Source organism: Trichechus manatus, unplaced genomic scaffold, assembly GCF_000243295.1.
Source record: "Trichechus manatus latirostris isolate Lorelei unplaced genomic scaffold, TriManLat1.0 scaffold00096, whole genome shotgun sequence".
Classification (NCBI taxonomy): domain Eukaryota; kingdom Metazoa; phylum Chordata; class Mammalia; order Sirenia; family Trichechidae; genus Trichechus; species Trichechus manatus.
In genome coordinates this window covers 8,251,701-8,278,622 of record NW_004444032.1, presented here as the reverse complement: position 1 = coordinate 8,278,622, position 26,922 = coordinate 8,251,701, and the positions used below count along the sequence as shown (strand labels likewise).

At 41.2% G+C, this 26,922-nt stretch overlaps 1 protein-coding gene across 2 annotated transcripts in view; it reads right to left on the bottom strand.

Moving 5' to 3' along the window:
• COG5 (component of oligomeric golgi complex 5) overlaps positions 1–26,922 on the bottom strand; it is a 304,101-nt gene that overhangs the window by 7,204 nt on the left and 269,975 nt on the right. For both annotated transcript variants that reach the window (XM_012557354.2, XM_012557355.2), the window contains 4 exons: positions 24,377–24,614; positions 18,587–18,663; positions 4,754–4,880; positions 4,205–4,284 (listed from right to left, as the gene is read on the bottom strand). In XM_012557354.2, the coding sequence (XP_012412808.1) occupies positions 4,205–4,284; positions 4,754–4,880; positions 18,587–18,663; positions 24,377–24,614 (522 nt within the window). The remainder of the gene's footprint in view (positions 1–4,204; positions 4,285–4,753; positions 4,881–18,586; positions 18,664–24,376; positions 24,615–26,922) is intronic.

Genomic DNA, 26,922 nt, shown 5'->3' with positions numbered 1-26,922 from the left:
AGGTGAAGGGAAGGACAGCACACACTACAGGGGAAGTCAGCACAACTGGACTAAACCAAAGCTAAGAAGTTTCCTGAATACAACCAAACACTTTGAGGGACAGAGTAGCAGGGGTAGGGGTCTGGGGACCACGCTTTCATGGGACATCTAGGTCAATTGGCATAACAAAGCTTATTAAGAAAATGTTCTGCATCCCACTTCGGTGAATGGGTCCTGGGGTCTTAAAAGCTTGCAAGCAGCCATCTAAGATGCATCAGTTGGTCCCAACCACCTGGAGTAAAGGAGAATGAAGAACACCAAAGACACAAGGAAGGGATTAGCCCAAGAGACAGAAAGGGCCACATAGACCAGAGACTTCATCAGCCTGAGATCAGAAGAACTAGATGGTGGCAAGCTACCACCAATGACCACCCTGACAGGGAACACAACAGAGTCCCTGATGGAGCAGGAGAAAGATGGGGTTCAGAACTCAAATTCTAGTAAGAAGACCAGACTTAATGGTCTGAGATTGGAGGAACCCCAGAAAGCATGGCCCCTGTATTCTCTATCAGCCTAGAACTAAAACAGTTTCCAAGGCCAACTCTTCAGACAGGGATTGGACTGGGCTGTGGGACATAAAGTGATACTCGTGAGGAGTGTGTCTCCTAGCTCAAGTAGATACACGAGACTAAATGGGCAGCTTCTGTCTGGAGGTGAGATGTGAAGGCAGAGAGGGTTAGGAACTGGTTGAATGGACATGGGGAATCGGGTGAAACAGAGGAGTGTGCTGTCACAGTATGGGGAGAGCAATTAGGGTTACAAAACAACATATGTATAAATTTTTGTATGGGAGACTAACTTGAAATGTAAACTTCATTTAAACTACAACAATAAAACAATGAGAAAAAAAAGAAAAGAATAAATGGGTTTGTGGGCCAATCCTACCACTTCTGTGGAGCTTGAGAAGCCTCTGCATCAAAAACCCATTCTTCATCTTTACTGAAAGCACATTCACCACTTACAGACCCAAAGGTATTGCGCGTGTACCGAAGGGCACGCGCATGTCTGAAGCATCCATCTGGGGGGGGCCCAGTAGGGACAATTATCCCTCACTTACACCCCTTGGCCCCATGAGTCAGTGATTACTCTTACTTTAAAACTGACTTGACTAGTATCCACTCAAGCTCTAGAAAAACATCTGGAGTCAAAAGGAAACGAAGGCAGAAAAGAGTATTATTTTCCATGTATTCAGCAGCAGTAGTTTCACTGTCCTCAATTTGCCCTACTTTATGACAACCTAAACTATTATGCTAGGAGAAACAGAATGAGTATAAAAAAAAGTTTGCCCCAAAAGCTAAAATAAATTTACTGACATTTAAAGAGCAATACTCACCCTGGGCTAATCTACAGGGGAAAGAAATTCATGCAGTGACACTTCAGTATGAAGAACAAGATTAGTTTTGCAATGATAGAGAAGAAAGAACATTCTCTAGGACAAAGGTCCTCTCTTTGCCAACAGCCTGGACTATAGCACGAGCCCAATTTTTTGTAAATCCCCCCAGGAGGGCTCAACTTTCTGCTCAGAGCATGAAGGCTCTGGCATCAGCTATGTGTGGAGTGATGAGTAGGCCTTATTTAAAAGGCATGACAGCATTACTGAGCAGGATTTTCAGTTGCTAATACAGGCTTAGCAACAGCACTGCTGGTGAAATCACTCTGGAGACATATTTAAAGAGAAGCAAAAGAAAACAGGTTCGTGATGTGCCCACAGCAGGACAACTGTTGTGGATGAGCTCATTCCAACTTGTTAAGATGACAAAAATGAACCCTGTTCACTAATCGAATTACCAAGTACCTCTTCTATTACCAAGTGTGTTGCAGCTGAGTGAATCTTTGGGACTCAGGAAAAATATCCATCCAGACATTGAAAATCCCTGAGTTATCCCCAGGCACAGACTCCCCTTCTGACGGCAGCTGTAACCAGTCACATTAACTGTGATGGGAGGCTTGCTGCTCAGATTCTTTGGTGGGATGCTCATAGCTGAGAAAAGTGTAACAGATAATAAGCAAGGAAGACGAGAAGAGCCTGGGCTGATCTACTCTATCCACACAGGCACTAAGAGGGCCCGGGGCTCACCTGGGCTCTGGGCACGAAACCTGAGAGCTCAGTGCCACTCCTGGAAGCTGATGACGACTGTAGCTGCCTCAGCTGAGTCTTTCACCTGACAAATGGAATACGCCCCACTACGGCAGTGGGTCTCAACCTTGGCACACTGGAACTGCCTAGGGCACTATGGAAAATCCTGATGCCAGGTCCCACCCTGGAGATTTTGGGATAGTCAGTCAAGGGTGTGGCCTGGGCATCAGGATTTTTCAAAGCTCTGTAAACGATTCTTGTGCGCAAACAGGGTGGAGAACCAACTCACCACATCAGCCCCACTCTGGCTTTGGGGAAGCCAACTCATCACCTGTACTTAGGCTCAAAGAGGGCTTGCCTGGGGCTGTGGCCCCCAGATCAGCGGCATTAGGATCCTCTGGGAGAGTTGAGAATGATTTTAAGAGCTATTTAAGAAGTACAACCGTATAGATTTGGAGAAAGAGGAGTTAATGATGATTTAAAAGTTTTCTAGCTTGGCTAGTAGGTGACAATGACATCCCAACTAAGGCAGGGAGTATAAGAGGACGAGCAGGTTTGAGAGGCAAGAAGATTTATTTTGAAGATTTGGGAGTTGAAGTTTCTGAGGGACATTTGAGTGGTGACACATGAGAGTAAGCATGCTGGCTGGAGGCCCCGTGCCGTCAGCGTGAGTCACAGATGTGGGAGTCGTTATGGAGAAGAGGTCGCTAGAGTTGTGGATCTGGATGAACTCACCTGGGAGCCAAAGTACAAGCAGAATGAGAAGGAAAAAGAGGAACAAGAGGTGGGGGATGACATTTAAGGAGTGGATAGAAGACAATTCATCAAACAAGAAAGAAAAAAAGAAAATGGCCAGAGAGGTTAGAACAGAAACAGATGGCTATGTATATACAGAGGCCAAAGTTTACTGGTGGTCACCAGGGATGGGTGAGGGGGGAGAGGGAGGCACTCTCTAGATAGTGGACACTTGTTATTTTTGGTGATAGGAAAGGCAGCATCCAATGTGGGTGAAGTGCACACAGCTTGACCAATGTGAATGAAGTCACTAAGAAGTGCACAAGAGAAAAGGACTTTGTAGTAAAGGATATGACATATACAATTCTGCAGCAACAACCAAAAAATACATGGGTGGTTACACAAATATGTGTACAGGCATTTATGTGTATAGGTATGAATACGTGGGTACATATGTGTGCACAGATAGATGTATCTATAGGCATATGTACATACAGATATGTGTGTGTGCATGCATATTCATATATATAATAAGCCACATGGGGAAAAAATAAAAAGAAACATGACTATGGGAGCTCCGAGAGGGCAGGGGCCATGTCCGTTTACTCTGTATCCTCTGTTCCTAGTGCAGGGCCTAGCAAATAGTGAGCACTCAATAAAATTGTTCAGTCAGTTAGTTGATGAGGGGTTTCAAGAAGGAAATGGTGGTCCACTCTACTGAAAGCTGCAGAGCCCCAAGGTCCTGGGTGATTGCAGTGAAACCAATTTCAAACGACAATGCTGATGGAAAATAGATTCTTAATAACCTATACGTGACATTTAAAGTGTCCCACCCTGGACATGGTTGGGGTGTATGTTGCGTGTGTGTGCATGCACATGTGTGCATTTTTGAGGCACTACATGAGGGCATGTGGTATCTAAGTGGCTGCTGGGTTGTCCCTGTCTCCTGCTAACAACTGTGTCACATCTGGGTATTTTTCAAAGCTTATTCACACTCTATGCTCCACCAGCTCAATAGCTGCCATACAGGAAATGAAGCAGAAAACATGGAGCTAAGGTAAGGAGTCTTTTCATAGCTGAGGTTGGTTTTCCAAATTGAAAATGCATGCTCTTAGGGCTGCATCAGGCATGGGATAGCACAAAGGACGGTGTGAAGATTTGGTAGTGAAGGGCATGGAAAGAAAAAGCTGTTGTGACCAACAGTCCCAACAACATGCTCCAGCACATTTGTGCCTGTGCCGAGGAGGTGCAGCACATGTACGCGCCCACCCAGGCACAGCCCCTTCATCCCTCAACCCCCCTCCCTCCCTGGGTTTCCAGCATAGATGGCAGCCCCTGGACACATGACTTTACCTGATGAGGAAGAGCCTGTCCTTTTCAGATGGATGGTCATCCAGCCACTGAGAGAAGCGTGCGTGGGACCACTCTGCCCTCTGCCATATGGGAACACAATTGGAAGAGACAGAGTATATATGCATTCTTCAGTAGACGAAAGCACTCTCAAGGATTCCCAAGGTGAAATCACCCAAACACTGCCTGAGGCCAGTGTGCAGAGGTGTCACAGCCCTTGGTTCACCATGAAGGAGCCTTCTAGATTTGCAAACTGGTGATGGATCAGCAAAAGAAATGGGGCCTCCACCAAAAATGCTTTATGAACATAAATTATTTGTGCCTTTATTATTTAAAGGGATAATTCTAGATTTACTAGGTAATTTTTTACACTGATGGGAAAGTAGGTGCTGGGCCGTAGTAATTTTCCTTTCTGATCTCCATCTGCTGCCAAAAATAGAAATCCATGATGGAATCAGGCCAGAGAAGGCCAAGAACCCATTCAGGGAGTGGGGCTCAGTCTGCACAAAGTCAACAGAGAAAGACAAGAGGATGCTGGCTTCACTTTGTTACCTGGAAAGGGGATTTCAGCTCAGCTGGTGCTCTCGTGAACAAAAACTGAATAATGACGCTGAACGGAATAATGTCGCCCAATACAGGACTAGAGGCCACACATTCATTCGTCTGAAAGAGCAATGGTCTAGAAGGAGGAAAAGCAGAAGTCATTTTATGCTGTTCAATATTGAAGGAGGTTATTTGGTGGAAGAATCATTCTCCTAGAATTATGACATTTCTCCTAGACTAACTAATAAAGAACCAATCCATTTCTTCCTTCCTTCCTCCTCCCCTCCTTCCTTCATTTTTATTATGGTAATAATATATATAACAAAACATTTCCCAATTGAAAAATTTTACACATATAATTCAGTGACACTGATTACATTCATCATGTTGTGCAACCATTACCACTACTCTTTTCCAAATTATTCCACCACCATTAACTCAGTGCCCCTTAAGCAATGACTCTCCTATCCCCTCGCCCTTTAATCTCTGGTAACCATTAATAAGCTTTGGTCTCCATGTATTTGCCTATTTCATGTAAGTGGGATCACACTATATTTGTCCTTTTGTGATGGATTCATTTCACTCAACATAATGTTTTTAAGGTTTATTCATGTTGTAGCATGTATCAGGACTTCATTTCTTTTTACGGCTGAGTAATATTCCATTGTATATCACATTTTGTTTCTCCATTCATCTGTTGATGGACATTTAGGTTGTTCTCACATTTTGGCTATTGTAAAGCAACCCACTTCTTAACCCTCCCCCCCGATTCAGCTCTGAGATACACACAACATCCACACACCCACAGACATGCCACATTCTAGCAGGTTAATCTATCCTTCAGCAACTTCTTTGATCGCTAGTTCAGTGGTCTATGGGACTGACTTTACTTCAAGGTGACTCAGCAAAATCTCTAAGAGCTCATCTGATTAATAAGCTAAAATCAAATAATCCCCCCAAAAAACTGTTGCCGTCGAGTTGATTCCGACTCATAGTGACCCTATAGGACACTATAGAACTGCCTCACAGGGTTTCCAAGGAGTGGCTGGTGGATTCAAATTGCCAACCACTTGGTTAGCAGATGTAGCTCTTAACCACCGTGCCACCAGGGCTCCAAATCAAATAAAGCGTATAGTAAAACCTTTGAGTATTTACAACTAATAGCTTCTTGTCTTGGTCAACCTTTTAAAACTTCATTTTAAATAGAATCCTCTTTGCGCTATAATCTTATATGGGTAAACTCAAACATTTTGTATACAACTTTTTAGGAGGAATAATGTCCAAAAATACAGAATGATTACTTTGCTGAACATTTCTTCAAGTGTCTACACCAGCTCCCTTCTTCTTTTTTCTCTAGTTCCTTTCTTAATAAACTACCTGTCTGGGTTTTGCAGTCTAGTATTTTACAGGAGGGGCCTGCAGGCAGATTTACTCTACTGCCAATCATCTACTACCTTGTGCCAAAGGCTGGAAAGAATAATTTAAAACTGTTTGAAACTTTATTGATGTCCCTTGGCCTTGGGCTCTGATGGACAAGAGCTGATTACAGGTCAGGCTGAAGAGTCTGAATCTCACAAGTTAAGATGGCAATAACATATCTTGACAGATCAGATAACGATTCTGAACCATGTAAAACGGTGTTGCACCCTGGTCTTTCTTCACCGCATCTTAGTTCCTTGAATTACTACAAATGAAGGCCTGTACAAAACAGAGAGGCGAGCTTCTTCTTTACACTAATGATTAGGTTTTGTGTCAAGAGTCAGGAGTGCTCTTAACAGACGGTGGTTCTTGTTGGATCTGGAATACTGTTAGAAAGAATGTCCCAATATTAACTACCGGCACACCTCAGAGATACTGTGGGGTCAGTTCCAGACCACCGCAATAAAATGAACATTGCAATAAAGTGCACCACAGGAATTTTTTGCTTTCCCAGTGCATACAAAAGTTATATTTCACCATACTGTAGTCTATTAAGTGTGCAATAACATTATGTCCAAAAAAAAATGTACATACCTTACTTAAAAAATACTTTATTACTAAAAAATGCTAACCATCATCTGAGCCTTCAGGGAGTCCTATCTTTTTGCTGGTGGAGGCTCTTACCTCAGTGTTCATGGCTGCTGACTGATCAGGGTGGTGGTTGCTAAAGGTTGGGGTGGCTGTGGCAATTTCTTAAAATAAGACAACAATGAAGTTTTCTGCATCAATTGACTCTTCCTTTCACAAAAGATTTCTCTGTAGCATGTGATCCTGTTTGATAGCATTTTACCGACAATAGCACATCTTTCCAAACTGCAGTCAATCCTCTCAAACCCTACTGCTGCTTTATCAACTAAGCTTATGTAATAGTCTAAATCCTTTGCTGTCGTTTCAACAATGTTCACAGCATCTTCACCAGGAGTAGATTCCATTTCATGAAACCACTTTCTTTGCTCATCCATAAGAAGCAATTCCTCATCTGTTAACATTTTATCATGAGATTGCAGCAATTCAGTCACATCTTCAAGCTCCACTTCTAATTCTAGTTCTCTTGCTATTTCCACCACAACTGCAATTACTTCCTCACTGAAGTCTTGAACCCCTCAGTCATCCATGAGGGTTGGAATCAACTTCTTCCAAATTCCTGTTAATGTTGATATTCTGACCCCCTCCCATGAATCACTAATGTTCTTAATGGCATCTAGAATGGTGAAACCTTTCCAGAAGGTTTTCGATGTACTTTGTCCAGATCCATCAGAGTAATCACAGAGGAAGCAGCTATAGCCTTACAAAATGTATTTCTTAAATAATAAGACTTGACAGTCAAAATCACTCCTTGATCCATGGGCTGCAGAATGGATGTTGTGTGGCATGAAAACAACATTTATCTCTTGAGCACCTCCATCAGAGCTCTTGAGCAGTGATATTTTGAAAGGAGTCTTTTTTTCTGAGCAGTAGGTCTCAACAGTGGGCTTAAAATATTCAGTAAACCATGTTGTAAACAGATGTGCTGTCATCCAGGCTTTGTTGTTCCATTTATAGAGCAAAGGCAGTGTAGATTTAGTGTAATTCTTAAGGACCCTAGGATTTTGGGAATGGTAAATGAGCACTGGCTTCAACTTAAAGTCACCAGCTGCATTAGCCCCTAACCAGAGAGTCAACCTGTCCTTTGAAGCTTTGAAGCCAGGCATTGACTTCTCCTCCATAGCTATGAAAGTCCTTGATGGCATCTTCTTCCAGTATAAGGCTGTTTTGTTTACGATGAATATCTGTTGTTTAGTGTAGCCACCTTTGCCAATTATTTTAGCTAGATCTTCTGGATAACTTGCTGCAATTTCTACATCAGCACTTACTGCTTCACCTTGCACTTTTATGTTACAGCTTCTTTCTTTAAACCTCATGAGCCAATCTCTGCTAGCTTCAAACTTTTCTTCTGCAGCTTCCTCACGTCTCACAGCCTTCACAGAATAAAAGAGAGGTAGGGCCTTGCTCTGGATTAGGCTTTGGCTTAAGGGAATGTTGTGACTGGTTTGATCTTCCATCCAGACCACTAAAACTTTCTCCATATCAGCAATAACACTGTTTTGCTTTCTTATCAGTTGTGCGTTCACTGGAGAAACACTTTCAATTTCTTGTAAGAATGTTTCCTTTGTATTCACAACTACCTTTTTCGAACAAGAGGCCTAGAACACTCAGAGGCCACTGTAGGGTTATTAACTGGCCTAGTTTCAATACTGTTGTGTCTCAGGGAAGAGGGAGGTCTGAGGAGAGGGAGAGAGACGGAGGAATGGCCGGTCGGTGGAGCAGTCAGAACACACACAACATTTATCGATTAAGTTTACCGTCTTATATGGGCACGGTTCGTGGCATCCCCAAACAATTACGATGCCCAAACTCATTGCTATTGAGTCGATTCCAACTCATAACAACCCTACAGGACAGAGAAGAACTGCCCCATAGGGTTTCCAAGGAGCAGCTGGTGGATTTGAACTGCCAACCTTTAGGTTAGCAGCCAAGCTCTTAACCACTGCGCCACCAGGGCTCCACAATTACCATAGTAACATCAAAGATCACTAATCGCAGATCACCGTAACAGATAAAACAATAATGAAAAAGTTTGAAATACTGCAAGAATTATCAAAATGTGACATAGAGACATGAAGTGAGCACATGCTGTTGGAAAAATGGTGCCAATAAACTTGCTCGACACAGGGTTGCCACAAACCTTCAATTTGTAAAAAACACAGTATTTGCGAAGTGCAGTAAAATGAGGTTTGCCTGTATTCTATAACTAAAATCTATCTCTGGAAGGGATTCATATACTTTCAACTATTTTATCAAATAACTTTATTCTGTAATTTATTTTCCTTAGTTACTGGGGAAACATTTCAGTTCATTTTTGTTGTCTACTACCAGAATGCCAGAAAGCACCAAACCAGGCACTCCATGGGAGCATGAATCAGGTTTCCCTACAGCCACACGGAGAACACAGTAATACCTATCTTGAAAATTTTCAAAGCTCAAATCATCTGTGTTCCATGCTGCAGAGCTTTAGGCAATCAGTCAAGGACCTAATCAGGTATGGAAATGTTACCGAAGAAACTTCTGGTTTTGTCTGCAGGTACCCCTGTAAGTATTTCTGTGTGTGTGGATGATACTGTCTTCATCTAGGTGAAAGCCCCCAATTTTAACAACCACCACAACAAAAATAGCTAACATACTTGCAATGTGTCAGGCATACTTATAAAAGCTTTACATATGTTAACTCATATATTCATCTAAGCAACCCTATGAGGTAGGCACTATTATTATCCTCATTTTACAGGTGGGTAAACTGAGGTGCGGAGAGATTCAGTAAAAGCTGGAAGTGGCAAAGAAGAGATTCAAACCCAAGAAGTCTGGCTCCAGCGTCTGGGCTCTTAATTCCGTCATGCAGCCTTTTACCACATCAACTGTAGCAAAGGCTCATCCTGTTTTAGAACAGAAAGACATTCGCTCAGTCAGAAGCAAAGAGTATCAGCTCTGCAGTCCCCTGGGGAAAGTACAAACCCTACCTGACAAAATTAATATTTACATCACTCGAAGGCCATGCAATTACTAACTCTTAGGTACTCCAAATTCTCTCTTGGGGTGAAAGTAGACCTGCAGCCTCCTACATGCTTAGACCATATCATCATAGTCTTTGTTGGAAATACTTTCCCCGGGGGTGGCTTCTAGTTCCTGTGGTACAGTGAGTGTTGCTGTCTTAGAGAGTCTGGAAGCTGATTCTGCGTTGGAGTGGGGATGAGGCTGCACCCCAGCTCAGCTTTCCATAAGACAGGCCTCTTCTCCCTAGTAGGAAAAACTGAAACATCTCACCGGTCCCAAGATCCCTTGGTGCTGAGCAGCTGGTATTCCCAAACAACTCCCATAAACAACTGGAACTCCAAGTCCAGCCCGTTTGGTGCCAAGCAGTCAGCTTACTGCTGCACTGACAAGGCTGCTCTCCTGTTTGAGCTACAAGAAGGGAAACAGGCAGGGGAGCAGGGGCTCCTGCTTGGATCACAGGCTCATACTGCAGGCCTGGTATGCCCAGGCCCTGAAATGCTGCTCGGAGGGATGATGAGAGGGACAGCGGCACTCATGCCTTTGGCTTTCCTCTTGCTGTGCCCGGTCCTGTGACGTTTCCCTTTCCCCTCTACAGCCTACTCTTTACCCATGCCATGTGACATGACAGAATTCATCCTGAACCCTAGTTCACGACCCAAAGGGACCCAGTCCTCAATTGTCATTGAAGAGCAGTTATATGGAATCCTTTACTGCCTCTACTAAAGGAAGGTGATCAAGAATGCTGACCCCCATCTCTCTCAAATGCTCCATATATGAAGTCCCATATACAAATAATTTAGAATTAACTGTTTAGAAAAGCTTAACTTTCTCTTAGGAATTGATATATTTCCTTCCTTCTGATGGTGGGAACTAGATAGCTGATTCTGTTCCTCTTTTATCTTTAGTGTCAGGAAGTTTAAAGCCAAATTTGAAATTTATCTATAGGATTTAAGTGAGTTTTATGGTTTGAATAATTGTATTTTTTGTTTATCTTCCTTAAATGTAAACTGGAAATGAGCTAAGGAAAAAAGCAGGGCAGAGAAGGAAGGAGTCAGGGACAATCTGGACGTGCTCCCACCCCCCCAGTTGAGCAGCCTGGCACACCAAAGTGGTAGCCGAGATGCCTGCATAAGCCATGTCAGGTAAAAACCAGCTTATAAAATGGGACATTTTGGTCTATTACCTGTCCCTTTGGGGCTCTGAGTCACAGCAGCTATTTTTCTGACAAGACCAAGTCGCCCCCACTGGCCACTAACAGGAGTGTCAAAAGATCCATGAAAAGCAAAGCTAGATTTGATTCTGTATTCTGCATCACTGACATAACTACCTATAAACATCAAATGCAGACATTTTCTTTCTAGTGCTTGTTTTAAGAGGCAGAAAGAACACAGCTTGAGGCCTCCCTTCTCTCTGATTCCAGGTAGAATTTGAAACACTGGCAGTTAAAAAATAAATCACCATCTGACTTATACGCAAAAAGAAATTAATTGAAGTGTTATAAAAAATAGATACCCAAATGCCACAACATCATTCTTAGAGAATTATATTCTAAATACAGCAGCACCTTCAAGGTTAAACTGTAGCCGGAAGGCAATGTTAATTAGTCAAGTATTAGCTCACACTAGGAAAAACTGGTGTTCTAGTGGGGGATATTTACATTTAAATGACTCAGAGCTGTGTAGCTGTCAGGCTTCTGTTAAGGCCAATCACAAAACTGAAGTAAGAGAAAAGTCCCACTACTCATGAGCCCACATCTGACACCAGATGGCCAGAGATACATGCAGGCCCCACTCCCTTCCCTCCCACCTGCCGCCAACCCCATTCCTCACCACCTCTTGGGAGGGGCCTGGGAGGGTGGCCAGACCATTGACTATGTGCACTGAGATCTGGAACCAGCATAGACATTTCAAGGGGAACGGGAGGGAAGAAACCCAATTCTGTCTGGGGCAGGGGCACAGACGGACACCCTCCCTGCACAGGAGTAGAGGAGGGTCTTCTGAGAGAAGGGAAAAGATAAGTGCAGAAAGCCTGCCAGAGGTGAGGGCCTGTACAGAGACTCTTTAGGGAAGCCCCCTTAGTGGCAGGTGGGGCTGTGTGGGTCCCAGGAAAGAATGAAGCAAGAGGCTAATGACTGGGTGTTAAAGGGGTGCCCAGCTTCCTTGCTTAGAGTCTAGCTCGTCTACCCCAGCAAGTCAGGGAGGAAAGGAGGCAGGGGTTTCCGGCACACATTCTCTAGGAATAAAGCATGTACATCTGGCTGACTGCTCCTGGGGCACCTCTTGGTAGACTGTACGCAGCAGAAGACAGGGAGATGAGGCATTTCAGCAGCAGGAGGTCACCACCAAAGTGGGGAGTTTAGATTCTCTCTAAAAATTTCTGACATTTTCCTAGAATGATACAAATAGGCATTCAAATGCTGTTCCAGGACCAATCAGAGAGAGAGAGAGAGAGAAAAAAAAGGAAACTTCTGGAATAAGATATGGGGTGTAGAGGTTACACGTGCAGGCTCTGGAATCAGGCAGATCGGGGTGTGAGGGCAGCTCTGCAGTTCTCACTCATCAGCTCTGAGTACCGGCTGTCTCCTGGACCACCACACCTAACTCATAAGTGCTGTGAGGCCTGAATGAGAAACTATCAGCACAACACTTAGCACAGGCTCCACATATAGCAAATGATCAAATAATGGTCTCTAGAAACCACAAAAATGACAATAAACTAAATATTCAACCCTCATGGTTAGCGGGGTGCTCCTAGCACTGCCAAAGTGGTGTCAAACAACAACAAAACAAACCAGAGATGGTGGCTGCCTTCTGGATGCAATGCTGAAATCCGAAACTTGGAGTTCAGAATCTAGAATTATGAATGACCTCAGTAAAATAGTTATTTCAGGAGACGGATTACGGAGCCTGGATTCACAAGTGGAAAGAAAGGATAGAACGCATCTGGAGGTGCTAGTGCCAAAAGCGCTAAAAGTGGAAGCTACAAAGACTCAGTCACAGAGAGTTGGGATTTCAAGCAGCAGATGATAATCAATACAGGGAAATCCCTCACCACTCCTACAATTACAAACAATTGACATGAACACTACATTCTAGAGCTATTGATGGTTTCCTTCTTCCATCACCCCTTGAGCCAACACATTCATTGTAACAGAGCTCATATCTCCTGAAAGCTTTCATTGCTCTTTCATTAAACCTACATGGCAATGAAGCTTCCAGCAGGGACAAAGCTGTTCCCTCAAGAGTGAACGTGGCGGTGCCTGCCTGTAGATGTGGGTCTGTGTCCCTGAGCTGGTAAAGGGCATGAGGCCCTTTTTCTGTTCTTGGCCTCACAAAGATCTGCACTGAGAATGTCAAGGACCAGAGCTTTAAGGCCTGTGGCCAGGTGGAGGGAAAGGGAATAATGCCGAGCTGCAGAGAGATGGACAAAGATGGGGTCTCAGCAGCTCAGACCCTTGTGTCTTGTGTAGAAATACAAATCACCTAGGGGAAAATCACTCGTGTCAGCAGCTTTCTGAGGTAGCATTCGTTCCCGATTCCTGCTGCCTGAGAAACTCAAATGTCGACAGTAAAATGTAAATGCGTGCAGGAAGCTTGGGGGGTTAATGAAATAGTCCACTGATATTACCGTCAAGAAGAAAGTGCCTTGCAGCAGACGGCTGGAAGACTTGGGAGGGAGCATCTGCTAAATCCCTGGGGTGGGGGTGACGGGGGAGAGGGAACTGCATCTAGGGTCTGAACTGCAGGCTCTCTGGGACCTTGCGAAGGGGACCCAGCATAGAGCCTGTTATTGTCCCTGCAGCTGCTGCCTCTAATTCAGACTGCCGCCCTCCGTGGCCACTGCAACCTGCTGGGCTCCGGTGGCTTGGCTGCCTGTTTTTCTTGTTTTCCTGCCCCCTTTATTGGATAATGTTTTAGTATATTTTATATTAAGTTTTTGTTCCCTTGTTATTTTTAGATGGGGAAAACAATTCAAGAGACATTTTGCAATAACATTTATTCACTTTTCTGACTACAACAATAATACATAATCAAGGTGGAAAATTTGAAAAATTACAAAATCCCTAAAAGAAAAACCACTAGTGACAATCCTGCTGTCCAAAGACAACATTTTAGCGTTTATCCTTCTTGGCTTTTCTTCTTCACATAAACACATAATAGTTTTTTAAAAAAAAAACGAAAGGATCATAGCACATTTACTGTTTAGCAGCCTATTTTTTTCATGTAGATGTCTTAGGAAGTGTTTCTCATGTAATTAGATTCTAGCGAACAACATCATTGTTAATGGCTGCAAACATTTGATCCTATGAACATGGCATATTTTACTTGTTCCCCTACTGGCCACCATTCAGCTCATTCTGGTATGATTCAGAACCTTTGGTGAGAAGCTCATGAGTGAGAGCCAAAGTCTAATAGGTACACCATGGCAGATGATGTCAGCTCCTGTCACAGCCCCCAGTACAGAGGGGAAGGAAGAAACGCAGTAGCAAGTATTAAAAAGGGTGGGCCATTCCACTGCAGTTTTGGAGAAGAGCTAGATCCCTAACAATTTTTTTGTAGGTTGGCAAAATAGAAGGCCTATAATTAAGTTCTCAGAATAAAGATTACTCTCTACTGACTTTCCACCTCTCTAGGAAGGGACTCAGTAGGACCCTCTGCACAGGTGAGCGTTCTCAAGTCTGTTCGCTTCCTGTGACAGTGGCAGAGAAACTGGCTAGGACTGGGGCTTTCCCAGGTATTCACAGCTCTCCTCTTTTCAAAAGATGGGACCTACAACATCCTTTTTTTAAATTTTTTAACAAATGGAGTATTATTATTATTATTGTGCTTTAAATGAAGGTTTACAGAGCAAATTAGTTTCTCATTAAACAACTAATACAGATAATGTTTTGTGACACTGGTTGCCAACCCCAAGACATGTCAACACTCTCCCTTCTTGACCTTTGGTTCTCCATTACCAGCTTTCCTGTCCCCTCCCGCCTTCTGGTCCTTGCCCCTGGGCTGATGTGCCCATTTAGTCTCACTCTGTTTTATGAACCTGCCTAATCTTTGGCTGAAGGGTGAACCTCGGGAGTGATTTCATTAGTGAACTAAAAGGGTGTCCGGGGGCCACACTCTCAGGGTTTCTCCACTCTCTGTCAGACCAGTAAGTCTGGTCTTTTTGTGTGTGTGTGTGTGTGTGTGAGTTAGAATTTTGTTCTACATTTTTCTCCCACTCTGTCCAGGAGCCTCTATTGTGATCCCTGTCAGAGCAGTCGGTGGTGGTAGCCTGGCACCATCCAGCTGTGCTAGACTCAGCCTGGTGGAGGCTGTGGTAGTTGGGACCTACAACATCCTTTGTAGACCAGGGCTGGATCTGAATCCCAGAATACACCATCTTTTTATTTTATTTCTTGATCCAGTTAGTCCTCAAGTCTATAAAATAGCTGCCCAAGTCACATGAAACAACTGAGAAGGTGCTAGCCTCAATTCAAAAGATTTCTGCAGATTCGATATAAAAACCAGTTGCCGTTGAGCCATTTCCAACTCATGGTGACCTCGTGTGTGTCAGAGTAGAATTGTGCTCCACAGGGTTTTCAATGGCTGATTTTCTGGAAGTAGATCACCAGCCCTTTCTTCTGGGTGAACTTGAACCTCCAACCTTTTGGTTTGCAGTGACCATGTTAACCATATGCACCATCCAGGGACTCCCAGATTCAATATAGCTGAAGGAATATATTGACATATATAAATCTCTGTTGGAGTTTTTCACATAATTCAAGTTTTAGAGAATGCTCCATAGGCAAGATACAATGATTCTTATTATGTATATGTGCCTGAGGCCTGAAGAGCTAAGCAGCCATCTGCAGGAGGAAGCTCAGGCATACCAGAATCCCAGGAGAAAAGGGCATAAACCAGTTGTAGAAAGAAAAAACACTCTGCTCCCTGTCACTAGAGCAACAAAAATTTAAGAGCTAAACGCCCTGTGAGAAAACTGAGAAACTGTTGGATGCAAACCAATTTTGTAGGCTAAAATAATCAAATAAAATAGAGATGTCGGAGAATATTATATGAAATAAGGATAATTACTGTTTCATGAAACACACATAGGTGTGCGTGGACATGCATGGGTGCATGTGTGTGTGTATGTGTATAGGTTTGAGTGTGTTTGCAGGTTTGCATGCAAGTGTATACCAGACTGTAATATAAAATATCTCTTACTGTGAGTCTTGATTGGAAGTTTGAAACTCATCTAAGACTGATCATTGCCCCATGAGGAATTAAGTATAAAAAATGCAGGATTTTTTTTTATTATGCATTGATCAATCATTAATTTTTAATTCCAAAAATAGGTGCTAAGGTGTCAAAAAGGAGCTCTGTTAGTGCAGTGGTTAAGTGCTTGTCTGCTTACTGAAAGGTTGGAGGCTCGAACCCTCCAGCCACTCTGCTGGAGAAAGATGTGGCAGTCTTCTTCCATAAAGATTACAGTCTAGGAAACTCTCTGGGTCAGTTCTACTCTGTCATATAGGGTCACTATGAGTTGGAATCGACTCAAAAGCACACACTCATAACAATTACAACAACAACATAAGGTGCCAACACTCAAACTTTAAATATTCTTTTAGAGATTCTCCTTCCAATGGGAGAATTGGGAGGGTTGGAAGAACATTCCCATCTTAAATGACTTAAAACAGAATTGGTCTTATCTGAAACCTACCCGTAGAACTTGTATCTCCATAATGTGATAACACTTTAAAAGCACTTGGCTAAAGGCCATCCTGCCTTAGCAAACAGAAGGATAAGTACGATTTTAATACATACAAATGCAACAAACAACTAAGCATGGGACCCGGGACTATTAGCAATAACAGCCTAATCTTAATATAACAAATCCCAAATCCCAGCTTTTCCCATACCTTTTCCAATAACTAGTTGGTTAATACCATTCAGTATGCTAACTGATTCAGGTAGCCAGGGAAGCATTTTTATCACCTGGCTGGGATTGCTGTGTTACCATCTTACTCAACGTAAATGACTTTACAGGGATTTTATTAAGGTTTTTTTTATGGCACAGACAAATGACTGGTGGTTTAGGAACCTCAGGACATCATCATCTTTCAATTCTTCCACGTTGAGTAGTGCTTCAACAAAGTATTTAAATACTTTTTTAAAGATGTGAGCTGATCCAAAGAAGGTACCTGAACTTGTGGTCCCACCTTAAGTTTTTCTGGAACCCACCTCGGACAGATGGACAGTGGTCCTTCATTTGGGAAAAAATATAATTCAGACTCTGTGTCAGCATTAAAAAAAAAAAAAAAAAAAGATCACCTTTGCCAACTACAAATGAGCAATATAAAGCATAGGGCTCCCCTTTCAACAAATAGTACTGGATACTTATATTTCAAGTGACATTACACCTGCATTTTCTACTATGAAGAGCTTGGCTGACCTAAGAGATCAAAGCAATCATTTACAGGACATACTGCTTATTGATTACTCTAGATTCCAGTATTGAGTTAGTTTCTAAAAAACTGCATGCCTAGAGTCTGTTTATTTTTATAGAAATATATTCAAAGGCCATTAACCTCTTGGATATTATAGATGGTTTATATCAAGCCTTCCCATCTGGTATGCTGTGGTCACAAACTGTTTGTAAGTATGCCGAGATGTTGATCTCCTGAGACCTCAGGTTAGTCACCTTTTTGAATGTATACGTTTTCTATGTGTGCCATGATATGAAAAAGTTTGGGAAGTTCTGGTTTATATAATGAACAGCCATGTGAACAACATCTCCTTATTTTCTAAAATCTGCTACTGAAGACTATAGTCATTAAGCTATTTAATGTTCCTTAACTTCTGAATTGATAAAACTCTATTCAGGCATTCAGAGCTAAAAAGGGTTTTTTCTCTGTTAAACTGATAGATTCTTAGAAATGAATGTGAAATTAACTCATGGCTTCTCTTTTAGAACTGGTTTCTAGGAAGCTCATTTTTGTGCTTCACTGTATCAGCCATCTTTAGCCTAAGTTATCTACTGCATTTATAGTCCTTCCCTGCACTTCATCATGGGGCTCAGTTCTTTTACTACTCTACTTCAATAGTTTTGTTATATCTGTATCTTGGAATGTAAGCTACAACTTTTGGAAGTAGGTTTGGGTTGAAAATAATAAATGAATGAATGAAAATTACAGAAAAAAGTCTATACAATACTTTATTCAATATACTGCCTCAATACATTACGATAAGAATGGGGAGTAGAAAAATCCCCCTAGGGAGAGCATAATAAAACTTACCAGATCAATCTTGTAAATTGTAACTCAAAAAGAAAACACACACATGCGCGCGCGCGCACACACACACACACTAGTGTATTTGTCGTAGCATATAATTCTATATAGGTTTCTGATTTGAATAACTTTTTAAGATGAATCATATGAAACTGCAATTGTTGTGGGTCAATAAACCAAAAAGCAAACCTACTGCCGTCGAGTCAATTCCAACTCACAGCGACCCTACAGGACAGAGCAGAACTGCTCCATAACGTTTCCAAGGCTATATAAATCTTTCAGAAGTAGACTGTCACATCTTTCTCCTGCAGAGTGGCTGGTAGGTTTGAACCACTGACCTTTCAGATAGCAGCCGAGCACTTTAATCACTGCACCACCAGGACTCCTGTTGTGGGTCAATAGTGATTGAATATTGGCAATTTCATACAGTTAAACCTGAATAGGAGAAAAGGATTCATTTGCTAATAAGAAATTAATGTTTTAACAGAGATAAGAGACTTATGTCTCACCTGAATGACCTCAGCATTCGATAGGATTTTCCTAAATCAGATATTCGTCTGCAGAATGGACCCACAGCCAACTCCATCTGAAAGATTAAAAGATATTCCACAGCTTTTTACATCAGAATCCTAAGGTGAATTCGGGACACACCTGGATCATACAAAGTTGTAGCTTGTAGTAAAGTATCTGGACTGTAAGGCAAGTTTTGAAGGCCAATTAAATTTATTAAAAGGTAAAAGCTTAGATAACTTTCGCATTAATTTATTAAAGGGGCACAGATTAGGCAATTACTTTATGAAAATAGGAAAAAAAATTTGTTATGTAAGAGAAGGCAGTTTAGATCTTTTCTCCGTAGAAAAATCAGAAAAAAGATCTTTAAGACAGACTGTGTGCCTGTATTGTAAAGCCTTCTTACACTAAAGAGAAAGAATGACAATTTTTACCAGTCAGTGTGGCCCAGGGACTAAAAGCACAGACTCTGGAATTCCAAATCTGCAATTACTAGGTGTGCAGCCCTGGATAACTTATATAACCTCTCTAAGCCTCGGGTCTCTTTTCTGTAAAATGGAAATGATAATAATACCTACCTTCACAGAAGTACACAAATTAAATACGTAATTCCATAAAGTGTTACATGCATGGCATACCCAAAGTGCTAGTTAAATGTCAGCAATTATTATCAGTATTTTTTTCATTTCCCCCTTTTTAATTATTTGTGTATTAGTTTGCTTCAAGAATTTAGCAAATATTGATTTCATTTCTCTTTATTTTCCTCATTTGACTAGAAATCCTGCTTCTAATTAACTGGAGTTTTAGGATACCTGTTCTTTATTTACAAAGTGCATATGCAAACTTCTTGCATATGTGGCCCTGTTTCTTCGATCTTGCTATATGTAAATAAGACACTGACAAAGAATAGTCTAGAAAATGGCTGAGAACAGGCTGGTGGTGCAGCATCTTTCTTCAAGAAAAACATACAAAAGGAAGTGAGGTTTCTGTCCTGCTGGCCATGCTTCTGAAAAACTGCTCAAAGTCTCCCTGCCACTTGAAGACCATGGAGACCTAGTAAAACATTCATTTAACAATCCTTTTTTGACCTCCTATTAATTGCAAAGCACTGAGCTAAGCATAGGGATAAGAAGATTAATTAGACTATCTTGTCTTTAAGTAGCTCTCTCAAATTTAGTGAAGGGGATATTTATTTATTTAAACAATATGATCATTATTCAACAAAATCGTAAGAAAGGTATATATGTGTACACACACACACATATATATTGATTACTTGCTTATATAATGATTATAGGCAAAATAAGTGCTAGATCAGATATCTGAGCTGAGTTTCAAGAAGAACTGAAGTACAGCTTCCTGGAAGAGTCCTGAGGATGAACAGTGGCCAGGTTTATTTCTCCCTTAACATATAGAAGACACAGACTTTATACTTTATGTCCTAGAGGAAAACCTTAAGTGGCTGGAAAACTCTCTAAAATTCAGAAGAAAAAATAAATAATAAAAAGAGAAAAACCTAAGGAAGAAAAGTCAGGACCCTGCCGACAACACAGAACAGAACAGCTGTAAGCTAGCATTCTTAACTCCAAAGACAATGACTGGGTGATGGGCTGTTCTTGGGGACCTGTTTAGTTTATTCACTAGATGTGGGTTTCTGGTTTCCTTCAGAATGCGTAATTTACTTTACACTAACCACAAAGTAAAAATGTGATTATTGTGTATCTTTGATTTGGTAATACCAATCATATACTTAACCATATATATATATTTGATGCTTTTTAAGTATTTTTCATGAAATTTTTTGTCAATTTTTTTTTCAATTTCCCTCGTTGGCTTCATTGTCTTCAAAGATTAAACCAAACAACTTTTCCTTAGCTCTTGAGCAGGACTGAAGAGCCCTGGTGGCACAGTGGTTAAGCTCTTAGCTGCTAACCGAAAGGTCAGCAGTTTGAACCTGCCAGCCCTCCATGAAAGAAAGATGTGGCAGTCTGCTTCCGTAAAGATTTACAGCCTTGGAAATCCTATGGGGCAGTTCTACCCTGTCCTATAGGCTTGCTGTGAGTTGGAATCGACTTGATGGCAATAGGTAAGGGTGAGCAGGTCTAAATGTCACAACAAATCATTGGCAAGAAAAAAATTACTATATGAGAGAATATGACCTCAAATGGCTATGAAATCTGTGATGATGCAGATCTCTACATTTATAGGACATTTATAAAATGTTAAATCTTCAAAATAAATTTTTCATCCCTAAAGGACACTCAGGGTATTGAAAATAATTTTCTTCTGCCAGAATTCCATTACACAATAAAGGCCATGTTTTTAAACGGCAGAAGTGTTCCTTTTAGAAGAGGTGACTCTGCAATTAGCTGTGGATATAAAAATGGCATGTACAACTGCCTCTCCAGCCCTCCTGTTTGGAAGGACTGAGTAGTCAGCTGCAGGCATGGTGAACTAATTACATAGCTGCTCCTTACCCACCACAAGACATTTGGTTAACCACAGGGCATCTCTGGATACTCCTAGAGCACTCCTGTCCTGACATTGTTCGGAAGAAGAAGAGGAAACGGGAATTAGAACAAATTAGATGCTTGACTATTTTGTTTTCTTTTCTAAATTTATATTTTCATGCACAGAGAGAAACAGATATAAAAATATACTTAAAGGGCACCAGAAGACCTGTAAATAGAAACTGCCGGGAGTACTACTGAGTAAATAATTCAATGCCAACTTCAATAGCCATCTTTTCCCTCAGGGAAGATAAAGACACTGAGGGGTAGGGGGCGTGTGTGCTTCAGAGGGCTGTGTGAGCAAGTCCCCAAAGAGATTCCGAGTCAGCAGGACCCCAGTGGTCTTAGACAAGCTTAGTGCTTTTGGAACTGCTGTGTGATTAGTGTAGACACAGAGACCATGTGGTCACAGTAGGGAATTAATTACCTGTAGGAAACCACCTCATGCTGCTGACCTGGATTCCTCGGGGAGGGCTGTATGCTGGGTACTTCCCTTATCATGAGCCCTGCAGATGGTACCCTGCAACTACTGTCTCTTTTACCTGTGCAATGGTGCCAGCGGGGAGAAGTTAGGATTCTTAAATCTATCAAATGTGTCATTATTTGATTTTTGCAATGGGGCTTTATACCAAAAAAAAAAAAAAAAAAAAATCAGTATTCTCCAAACCTATTTTAAAGGTCCCTTTCTGAGTTTTTTCTCTTTCTGATATTTATGCCAGAGTAGCAGGTACTTTTATCACAAGAACACTTTTCAAAACCCATAGAGTATTTGTGTATTCTGGATTTCAGTGACCTCAATGGTTTTGTTTAATTTTTAATAAAAATTGACAGAACTTTCAATAATGAGACACTTGAAAGGCTTTCTAGTCCCTGGTTGATGCCTGTCATGAATACAAATGTCAGGGTAATGCTATTTAAGTGTTTTGAATGACCCCAGAAAAACACTTCTAACCAAGCATGATTCTGGAAGCTGAGGTACAACACAGGCAACTGCAGTTGTGGGAAGAAAGCAAACCACATGCAACAAAAACCAAGGGGAAATCATGATATAAGAGCTGGACAATATTTGCCAAAGTTCGTGGTAACAAATGACTATGATAATGCTTCCACCTGTCTTTCCTATGCATGTGACCGCCAGGATCTGGGAGCCATCTCCACGGTGAGCGGTGGGATGGTCGAAAAGTGGGACACACTCAACAGGGGTAAACAAAGGAATCCGATTCCTCTACCACACAGACTGCAGCAACCAACTGCCACGGCAGGGCTGAAAACTACACTTTCAACACTGAGTAAATGCTGTGTGTATAAACAGCTTTTCAGTATTTAAGATATGGAAAAGAGAATTGTTTGAGCCTAAGTTGGTAATACAGATTGATGAGTTTCATTTAACTTAAGGGAAGGGACCTGGTAAAAATCCAGTTTATTGGGCAACTTGTCTTAAGAAAGAAGGAATGCTCAATAAAATTCTGAATAATGCAGTTTTAGGAAGGTGGAAGCTCAACCCTGTCACAGGCCACAACACAGTTTGAGCAGGTGTTAGCTGCAGTAGCAAGGGTTAAAGGATAATACTTTCCACCTTTCAAGACTTGTAAGGAAACATATCATTAAAAAAAAATAAAACAGAAATAAAAGCCCTCTTTCCTACAGCACGCTCGTTTTGGCCATCTCCTGCTCGGCTGCCACTCTAATTGGACTTGAAGTGCTGCCTCCAGGAAAGTGACTCAAGAACCAGCTGGAGCAAAATGCAAATACACTGGTGGGGGAGGAAGCCCAGCGGAGAGAAGAGGACAGAAGATGAAAAACAAAATTAAGGAGGAAAGGGGAAAAGGAGAACAGAGATGCATTTGAGTATAGCTTACTATGTTTTTAACAGGTCTTGGTACATCACTGTGTTTTCATTGCAATAAGCAGTCTGTAACCCCAGTAGGGACAAGTAATGTACTATTTATTTATAATTCTCTTTAAGTTGAAGTTTACCTATAACAGGAAAGCAAAATGTACAGGTGCCTAAGAAGGAAGTTAATAAAAATGTAAAGATCAAAGGAGCCACAGTAATGGTAACAACTAATTTTTATTTTCATGCTGAGGCTACTAAAGGCATATTTCCCCAAAGGAGGCTCTTTTCTGTGGTCTACTGGCCTCAGGCACTACTGAAAATGACTAACTGCTGGACCAATCAACATGCAAAGAGGCTGGCGCTAAAAACATGGGGTTTGAGATACCTGTTTCTTTTTGCAAATCATGTCATGTGTAAGGGAATGTCTGACAACCATCACCCTGGTGCCAGAGGCCCACTTCCCTTCCTGGTGCAGGAACAATGAACCAGACACGCTCCCAGATACACTCAGGGACAAATACTGACACTAACATTTATAGTTTTTTATAGGCAGGGAGGATCTGGCAAACCATAGGAATACCCCTTTTTTTGAATAACTATTTAGAATAGTAGAGCCAACAGCTTTGGAAGCTTAAAAAAAAGAATTCACCCTTGACATGCTATGTAAATTAGAGTCAGCTGGGTTTCTGAATCTTTTAATAAGAAAGTATGTTTGGTGTGTTTCTTCTTTTTCTGATACTATTGAAAGGCTTTTTAGAATCTGTCTAAAGGACAAAGGGGGGAAAAAAACTTTCTAAAAGAGTTGATTATGGTTCTGATATTTTAATGTCATCCTTCATCACTCACATCAGACAGCTTGAAATGATTTCAAGGCTGGCCACAGACAGAAAATGTACTCTGTTTAATAAAGGGAGACCAAATAATCAGACTCCATCTATATCTGGTCCACTGTGAATCAAAATGAATTAAAACGCTGTCCTGGAATGTTGAGTGGCCACTAGAGGATTACAGCTGTGTTGACAAGCTTTCTCTTTACATGACAACCAGGAGGCCCCTTTTCCCCTGTTTGAAAGGTTATTTCATTGCCTATATCATTTTCCATCAAGGTCAATCAATTATTCTTATCAATACTGATCCTGTGGGACAGTAAAGTACTGAGAAAGCCCCATATTACATAAAAGTAGAAAATGTTGCTTTACTGTGGAATAAACTACTTCACCTTAACCTAGAAATATCAATGATGAGATATGATTATTTCAATTAAATACAAAGAAAAAAACGACTAGTATAACCGTATTATTAAATTCTTCTTTTTTCTAACAATTAGGTTTAAATGGGCTTCCTTTCCTTCATGTTGTAACTCTAAAACACTGAAGAATACATATTTAGTCTCTCATTTAATACTGAGGCTGAAACACTTTTTTCCTTACGCATCGATTTACCTGTGCAAAATCAGCAGCAAGTCGCATTTTCCCACTTTCACCAAGAGGCCTTATGAGACTGGCATGGCGGACAAAAAGTTCAATTGCTCTATGGGCAGTAGCTTCAGTGTTGTCAAAGACAAAATCCGAGCATTCAAAGTGTTTAAAGTAGTCACTCATAACTCTGGCAATGAAACCTTGCAGCTCCTTCATGTACAAAGAACAAGGCACATCAAGTGTTCCCGAGCTGTAGGACGACCTGCAAAAGGAGAAAACAAAACAAACAAACAGCAATTTTCAGTACCAATGCACTAAACGGCACTATTGGATTTTTTTTCCTCTTCTGGTTTTTAGATTTCAATTGTGCACTATTTTTTCCCTTAATGATATAGAAGGCATCATTTATTTTTGCTAAGAGTTAAAGAACATAAAATGATGTTCAATATTATTCTAAAGACTGCTTTTACATGCTGGGAGGATCAGTGAAGAAATTTCAGAATCCATTTGCCTAAAGATTAAGAATGGAGTACACAACCATCTGTCTTGGATGATCCAAGTGCCATACGCACTCTATTACCTCTCAAGGTCTCTCTCACCCTTACAACTCTCAATTCACTGATATGTCTTGCCCTGTAAGTGAATACATCAATACTAGATCCTGAGATAGCACTTTACACTTTGCAATGGCAGAAAATGCTGCCTGCCCTAAACAAATCCTTGGCAAAGAAAACTCAGCTCTTGTGCTATTTAATCTCATCAGTCCAATAGCAGAATTCTGACTGTGAAATTGGTTATATAACAATACACATGGTATGCAATTTTTTCCTCCAGATGATGAGGTTTAGAAAGGCTTTAATTTGGATCAACAGATGATGCCAGCTGAGGCTCCATGAAATACTATTTATAATTTATAAATGTTTGTAATTGTTCTTTAAAGAATATATTAAAACTGTGCAATATTTATAGTAAAGAAGAGTTATACTAAAATTAGAAATTACCTCATAGCAATTAACTAATTAGATGAGATCAATGGCGACATAGTGCTGAAACTTTTTTAAAAATTAATTGTTTCCACATACTGAGAATTACATAGAGAAGCTGATGATGGTCTAGAGAAGAGCAACAGATACGACTAAAATGCCAAGAGCAGGAGAACGTGTTGAACAAAATTATTCTCAGTGTGGCAATAGTTATTGTAAGTAGGATGCTGTTATGAACTGAATTGTGTCCCCCCAAAATATGTGTTGTATCCTAACCTCTATGCCTGTGGTTATAATCCTACTTGGGAATGGGTTGTCCTTGCTATGTTAATGAGACAGGATTAGTGTAGGGTGTGTCTTGAGTCAATCTCTTCCGAGATATAAAAGAGATTAAACAAGCAAGTGAGTGGGCAGAGATGGCAGAAGAGAGATGCCAAGCCACATAAAGATTGCTCAGGAGCAAAAGCTCAGAAGAGACAAGGACATTCCTCCAGAGTCGACAGAGAGAGAAAGGCTTCCCCTAGAGCCAGCACCCTGAAGTCAAGCTTCTAGCTTCCTAAACTGTGAGAAAATAAATTTGCTTGTTAAAGCCATCCACTTGCAGTATTTCTGTTACAGCAGCACTAGATAACTAAGACAGATGCTAACCAGAGGTCCTCTACTTCCAGAAACAGACTAAATAGAGAAATTAGGTTTACATTCCTGCAGGAAAGGGTTTTGTTTAGGTGTGTGAAAGCATGTCCTAACAATGGTAACGCCTTTGACAAGTGCACGGTGGAACATCTCTGTTTCCCCTATCACAGGATGGAGTGCTGCTTGCAGTCTTCAAGTGGGTTTGGTTTTCCCAGATTCAGACCACAGCATGGGCTACCTTTGTTGGGGTTTTGTCAATCCAAAAGGCTAGGCTGCAAAAAAAAAAGATGCCAATCTTTTTCACATCTTATGCTTTATCAAAAGCACAGCTGTTATCTTGGCACTACTCTGGATGATCGCCTCAAGGATTGTAATGTGGTCAGTTGAAACAATGTCCTTGAAGACTAGAAAATAACATACTAAAACAAGTTCCATAAACATGTGTCAACATAGGTAAAATTTATGTTTTTTCTTTTTATGTTTGTCAGACAAAATTTTGAAATATGTATTATCCTCTGAGTGAGGATTATAAACTTTATGTAAATTTACTAGAATACAAAACTTGCTTAGTGATTGCTAAAGCTGTTTTACCAATTACGTTAAAAGGTAAAGTTGCAGTAGTAATTGTGCAAAAATTTCAGGATCTTTATAACAGCCTGCTGAAGGAAGGACTAACCCATCGCACAATTGAAAAGTAGTAGATGTTCATCTTCGTGTCACTAAACTTTGTATGTTTGTGTCCTCTTTACTCCTCGGAGATTGTTATCCTTCATTTCAAGGATCTAAGGTCCTTCTACTTTTAAAGCCCCTCCTCCACCCCATTCAAAACTGTAATCAGACATGACCAAAAACCAAAACCAAACACACTGCCGTCGAGTCGATTCCGGCTCATAGCGTGAGTCATTTTATGTTAAAGGGATGAGTTTCAATCCATGTGCTATGTCGATCAGACAT